Source organism: Myripristis murdjan, unplaced genomic scaffold (assembly GCF_902150065.1).
Source record: "Myripristis murdjan unplaced genomic scaffold, fMyrMur1.1, whole genome shotgun sequence".
Classification (NCBI taxonomy): Eukaryota; Metazoa; Chordata; class Actinopteri; order Holocentriformes; family Holocentridae; genus Myripristis; species Myripristis murdjan.
In genome coordinates this window covers 1-6,806 of record NW_021941829.1, presented here as the reverse complement: position 1 = coordinate 6,806, position 6,806 = coordinate 1, and the positions used below count along the sequence as shown (strand labels likewise).

At 42.4% G+C, this 6,806-nt stretch overlaps 1 protein-coding gene across 1 annotated transcript; it reads right to left on the bottom strand.

Annotated features, from left to right (window-relative positions):
* Positions 1–485: 485 nt before the first annotated feature.
* Positions 486–5,679, bottom strand: LOC115356827 (myosin light chain 4-like). The gene is made up of 8 exons (XM_030048087.1): positions 5,584–5,679; positions 4,334–4,361; positions 4,012–4,161; positions 3,675–3,748; positions 3,402–3,501; positions 979–1,056; positions 620–673; positions 486–536 (listed from the first exon to the last, which is right to left on the bottom strand). Exons 1-7 carry the CDS (start codon positions 5,677–5,679, stop codon positions 645–647), a joined length of 555 nt encoding a protein of 184 aa, XP_029903947.1. The 3' UTR covers positions 486–536; positions 620–644.
* Between the last annotated feature and the right edge of the window lie 1,127 nt (positions 5,680–6,806).

Genomic DNA, 6,806 nt, shown 5'->3' with positions numbered 1-6,806 from the left:
AGGAACAAGTTTTTCTGATACATTACATAATGTAATTATTATTATTATTAGTAGTAGTTGTATTATTATTAGTATTATTATTACTACTACTAATACTACTACTACTACAATTATTATTAACACCAGTAGAAGGAATAGTAATAGTTAGTATTTGCAGAATCCAGCCAGCTTAACCAGCTTATATGTGTAAATATAGATAGATATATGAAATATTCTACAATACATTACATATTTTGAAAACAGAAGCATTTGAACTTGTTTCAAAAGTTTATTGAAGCAGATACAGGGCAGGAGATAAGTCAGCTGGCAGACAAGGAAACAACAATAGAGAAGAAAGTAAGGACACGAGAACCTTATGAAAGGAGACTAGAGGCTTAATAACAAACAGGAAGTGATTACATGGACAGTACAGGAACAAGCAGAAAATAGGCTGAGGCTAAGAAATCAAAAGTGAAATAAAAATAAAATAACACAAGGATAGAAGGCCTGAGGACCAGAAAAGGAGGGAGCTGTGTCCTAATGAATATGAGTCCCACCTGAAAGACAGGGTTAGGCAGACAGCTGTTAAATTAAATCCACATGGTCCTGATCATGTGACCAAACAAGATACATGTGATACCTGTTCTGCTGTCATTCTTCTTGTTTCAGCCAGCCATGATGTGTTTGACAAATGCTAGGAGAGAGAGACAGGTCATTCATCAGGATTTCAGTTCAGAGACAACTCTCACTTTAGAGCAGGGCTGTCAAACTGGCTAGTGGCTGCAGGTTTTCATTCCACCCAAAAACTCCAGTGAAAGGTGAACACTGAAAAGTGATTTCAATGATTAGTGCCTTTCTCTCTGCTGGAGGGCGAGTTAATCAGTGAAATGACCTGGTGGAGTTTTTGGCTGGAATGAAAACCTGCAGCCTCTCAGCTTCCATGGCACCAGTTCGGCACATGTGCTTTAGAGAGACTGTGTGTATGTCTGCCTGTGTTACCTTCATAGTTAATGCAACCATTGCTGTCTTCCTGTCCTGCCATCAGCTGGTCCACTTCTCCTTCTGTCATCCTCTCCCCTGAAAAAACACAAAGCACCATTTTTTCTCATCAATAAGAAGTCCATAAAGGAAATTCAAGATGTTTCAAAATCCACTTTGTTGTGCATTTGTAATGTTGATAGCTTGTGTACAAATACTCCACGGCAGAGGGGTCGAATGCTGTCAGCTTCTTCTGAATGCTGAATGGGAGGCAAATTCACAGTTAAACTATTCTACTGGAAACTGCTGAAACCGTATTGCATAAGAATTATTTTAGTGTTGAACATGACTCTATTTACAAGATAAAGGGACAGCAATGGGAACAACAATGGCATCCGCCTATGCTAATTTATATGCTGGATTATATGTAATTAAATGGGTGTTAGACTGCTCTTGGAATTCCTTTTTAGCATTCAAAAATATCTTACAAGGTATATATTGATGATATTTTGTGCTTCAGCTGAATAATTACTTGCATTCAGGAGCTGGCTAAATGAAAAGAATGAATCCTTGACATTTCAGCTTCAATTATCACAGATTCACCATTTTGGACCTGAGTATTATAAAAGAAAATAACCACCTAGTCAAAGATCTATATAGAAAACCAATTGAGAGGAACAGCATATTGTGCATGAATAATATGAATATTTTTCACCCACAGTATATTAAAGAAGGTATTGTTACTGCAACATATTTGTAGCAAAAAGGAAACTTACAAAAAAAAAAAGTAAAAATAATGAAATCACGACTGTAGTTGTTCTAGGGTTAGGGTTAGCACTAAACATTTGTATGGCCATATGCACTGGTGATCAGAGTCCTGAAGCTTCATGTTGTACATAGGCCAGTGACAACCTGCTGTTTACTGACTGACAGACTGAAAAAGCTGAGACCTAAAAGAGGCAGTCCTGAAACAAGAAATGTATTACAGAGTTTTAAACTGTGTGAGTTACTTCTGTTCCTGTGGCTGTCCACCTCCAATCCTGCCCTCCGACCTCAGCCACTCCCTGTCTCTCTCTCTGCCTGTCTCTCTCCCTCTCTCTCTCTCTCTCTCTCTCTCTTGGTCTGTCTGTCTGTCTGTGTGTGTGTGTGTGTGTGTGTGTTGATTGTGTGAGTGGAAACAGGTGTGCTGGAGCAGAGCAGAGCCTCAACAGCCTCAACATGTCCATAGATAGACAGATAGATAGATAGATAGGTAGGTAGGTAGGTAGGTAAGGTAGGTATACTTTATTTATCCCAAACTGGGAAATTCCCAATAATCCATAATCAAGTCTTCTACAAAAGTCCAGTGTGCCACTTCCACGGTGCTGGGTTGTAGCCACACTGCATGAAGCCTCCTAAGAGTTTTGATAGTGTTCTTGCTGTAGTTTGTTTACCTGCTCTCTCCCTCTTCCACTCTACTCTGCCACCGGTTCCTGTTTCCATGGATTTCCATCTGCTCTGGATCCCTGCTCAGCATGACAGCCAGCAAACCCTCCCTGGTCCCGGCCCTGGTCCATTCCCCCACATCCGACTCTCTGCATTGCTCAGCTTTACCAATAAACCCCTTTATTCAGTTACTACGTGTCTGCACATGAGTCTGTACAGGGTTTCACACAACATTGTGGCCATAGAATAATACTGAAATTATGTTACATGACATGTAATGGTAAAATGTTGGTGACGATTCTTCTCTGGTGTTGATCCCAACACACAACTGTGGTGTGATGTTTTGTATTTGAATATTGGTGTAGACTTGCTTACTGTTAGAGTCCTGCTGTTTCTCCACCTGAATGCCATGACTGGGGAGAGGTTAATTAAGCCAAGATGTGTATATGATTTATCTGATTGTGGAAAGGTTATAGAAGACTGTGATTTTCAGTATGTATTTTTAATATCGTGAGAGAGGTCAGAGGACTGAAACATTACCAAGACAAAAGATAAAAATGTGTCTCTTCCTGTGTGCGCAGAAGTACTTTCTCTCTTTTAGATAACTAAGGGTTTTTTGCTTTTTGTTTGCTGCTCTAATTAAGGTTGGAAAACCATGGCCACAGCTGCGCCCACTTCTTTCGCACATGATCAACCTTTCTGCAAAGTTTCATGATGTTGAATCCATTCAGAAGTTACATATATATTTTCTATGTTAAGCCACGCCCACATCCATGCCCCGCATTGGCCAGTTGAAATGTTCTGAAGTTCTTCCTTGTCCCATGACCAACCATTCCACAAACTTTCATGTAAATCTGTTCATAACTTTTAGAGATATCCTGCAAACAATCCAACAAATAAACATGAACATGATACATAAGCTGTAATTTAAAAATGAAACCTTACATCTAAACAGTGACCTACTGTGATAAATGAAATAATTAAAAAGTAAATAAATAAACATATGGAAAAGTCCATACCGAGTGTGACCAGGACATGTCTTAGCTCCGCCCCCATCACAGTTCCATTTCCTTCCTTATCGAACACTCGGAGGCCTTCCACAAAGTCCTCATATGTGCCCTATTCCCACACACACACACACACACACACACACACACACACACCTCTTTATCAGTAAAATATTTTATTTATAGTGGGTATTTATCTAATCTTAAAATGTATTCATTATAAATTCTATATAGACCCTTAACCCTGACCTTTCACCCTGCTGGCGCTGAAGTATTTTATTGTACCTGATCTTTAGACTGAGCCACATGTTGCAGCATTGGTAGGAAGGTCTCAAAGTCCATCAGTTTACTGTCCATATCTGGTTAAGATCAGGAGAGAGGACAAGGGAAAAGGACAGAGGAGACAAGGAGACATGGAAAGGAGGGAAGATGAGGAGATGAGTAGAGGAGAGATGAGGAAAAAAAGTAATTTGCTGCTAGAAGACACCCATTTCAAACCTGAACCACAAGTTTTGTGGTTGTGGTGTAAGGTAGAAGGTCCTACCCCTAGGAGTGTGTGTGTGTGTGTGTGTGTGTGTGTATATATATATATATATATATATATATATATATATATATATACCCTCAGGTTTAGGTCTTCCCAGAACTCGGTGGACCTCGGTGTTGGTCGGGTTCTGGCCCAGTGCTCTCATCACGTCTCCACACTGAGAAAAAGTGATCTTCATCTGGTTCCCTGATGTCCTGTCGAAGAGCTGGAAGGCCTCCCTGAACTCTGTACCACACCAACGTATCAATATCACCATCAGTATCAAATTTAATGTCAGTGTCAATATCAGTATCAACATGAATACAAATATTGGTATCAACATCAGAATCAATATCATTATCAATATCAGTATTGGTGTCAATATCTGTATCAGTTTCAATATCAGTATCAGTTTTACCTTCAATCTGATCAGCACTGAACTGGATCTGAAACATAGAAACAGAGCAAAGCAGATCAGATAGTGAAACTACAGAGTTAAACATATTTCAGCTGATCTGACCCGATCAATACCCCAAAATTACCCTATCAATATGCAAGCAATACACTAACAATACCTAATAAATATACTATCAACACCCAATCAATACGCTCTCCTTGAGGAAAGATCTGTTGTGTCTTTACTGCTTTACCGCCCGCTGCCACCAGCCAATCACACGCCCGCTGCCGCCAGCCAATCACACGCCCGCTGCCGCCAGCCAATCACACGCCCGCTGCCTGCCAGCCAATCACATGCTGAGTGCTGCCAGCCAATCACACGCCCGCTGCCGCCAGCCAATCACATGCTGAGTGCTGCCAGCCAATCACATGCTGAGTGCTGCCAGCCAATCACATGCTGAGTGCTGCCAGCCAATCACATGCCCAGTGCTGCCAGCCAATCACATGCTGAGTGCTGCCAGCCAATCACATGCTGAGTGCTGCCAGCCAATCACATGCTGAGTGCTGCCAGCCAATCACATGCTGAGTGCTGCCAGCCAATCACATGCTGAGTGCTGCCAGCCAATCACACGCCCAGTGCTGCCAGCCAATCACATGCTGAGTGCTGCCAGCCAATCACACGCTCGCTGATCATTCTTCTTTCTCTTAAATCAGACACAGAGGGGGCGGAGCTGGATCAGCTGGTGAGAGTCAGACAGATTATCTGAATAATATGAATAATCTGCCTGAAGGCTGTTGCTCCATGTCCTCACAGCGGAATGACGTGTGTCTCACACACACACACACACACACACACACACACACACATTGTGCACAAACATACACCGTGTTCATACACACACACACACACACACACACACACACACACACACACACCATGAGCAAAACATGGAGGATAAATCAGACTTCAATCTGAAGTCAAACTGAAATAATATAAATAATCTGGAATAATCTCATAATAATCTGATACAAATAAACATAAGAGGCCGCTCATGTTTACATTTAAACAGACAGACAGACAGGCAGAGAGACAGACAGACAGACAGACAGAGAGAGGCAGACAGAAAGAAAGGCAGAGAGACAGACAAAGAGATAGACAGGCAGATAGACAGAGACAGCCAGACAGACAAGCAGACATAGAAACAGACAGGCAGGCAGGCAGGCAGTCAGGCAGACAGACAGACAGGTAGTGAGACAGGTGGATCGTCTCACCTTGATGCTGTTTGGGTCGAAGTCAGGTTCTTTCACTGGTTCCAGTTCTGATGGTTTTGGTGTTTCCTTCTTTAGTTCCGGTTTCTTTGGGGCCATGATGGTCAGACGGGCAGACAGAAAGAGAAACAGACAGGAAGAGACACAGACAGGAAGAGAGACAGACAGGAAAAGAGATAGACAGGAAGAGAGGCGTTTAGGCAAAATAAAGAAAAGAGTAAAAGGTTTAGACGTGAAGGGAGGAGAGACAGCAGAGGCTTTCTCTCTTTCTCTTGCAGAGGCTTTTATTACCCACCCAGCCATCCATCACACACACACACACACACACACACACACACACACACACTGCCTTTTATGGTCTGGAGCTTCAATCCTCTCAGGCCTTCTGCCGAAGAAAGACAAACTTCAAATAGCACTGAAGAAATTCTACTATTCTCTGTAGAACCAAGAAAACATTGTCTATAGAAGGAGGAGAACTTTAAATAGAGAGGAACCCTCAGATAGAGCGTCCTCCCTGCTGAGTGTGTGTGTGTGTGTGTGTGTGTGTGTGTGTGTGTGTGTGTGTGGACCCCTGGAGGAGTAGCTGCTACCTAAGTGGCAGCTAATGAGGATTCACTGAAGATCAGATTACCATTAAACTTAAGAATTCCTGTTACAGACTCAGATGTTTTTTTTTTTGTTTTTTTTTTATTGTGCTTTTCATTTCACTTTTGTTTTGGTTTGAGTTTTTGGTTGTAAGTTTTTGTTTCAAGTAAAAATGACTCAACAAAATACAGATAACTTTCAAATTTATTGAATTGTTTTTACCAAAATAAAGTTAGTAAGCCATGTAATGGATAAAAGCAGGTGAAGCAGTCAAACAGCAACTACAACCCATTAACCTGAAATAGCATCTAACACCTGAGGACCAGCCTCAGTGGGACAGGGTGATGTCATCGTCCACCTGCGGCAGCAAGCTCGCTCGCATCTGGATGGAGCCAGTTCCACTGTGACAATCACATCCTTTGATTTCTCCAGTGCATCAACACCTTCCAGCCACCGAGGGTAGAAACGACAACCATCTCCTTGATTACTGACAGTTTGTCTGCCTGGGCGGAGCTCGATCTGAAACGGAGCTGAGGAGGCCCGGAGCTCCACGGGGAGCTGTCCCGTCCTACTGCTTTGCAGCGGCCGGGCGTGGCAGCATCGCAGCAGCCGAGTTTTGCAGCAGTGCAGTTTTGCAGCAG

Coding starts and splice junctions, on each gene's coding strand:
- LOC115356827 (XM_030048087.1), bottom strand. CDS start 5,679: ATGGCCCCAAAGAAACCGGAACTAAAGAAGGAAACACCAAAACCATCA. Junction 1,057..3,401: donor ACATGTCCTGGTCACACTCG/GTATGGACTTTT, acceptor GTGTTTTTTCAG/GGGAGAGGATGACAGAAGGA. Junction 674..978: donor TGGTTGCATTAACTATGAAG/GTAACACAGGCA, acceptor TCTCTCTCCTAG/CATTTGTCAAACACATCATG.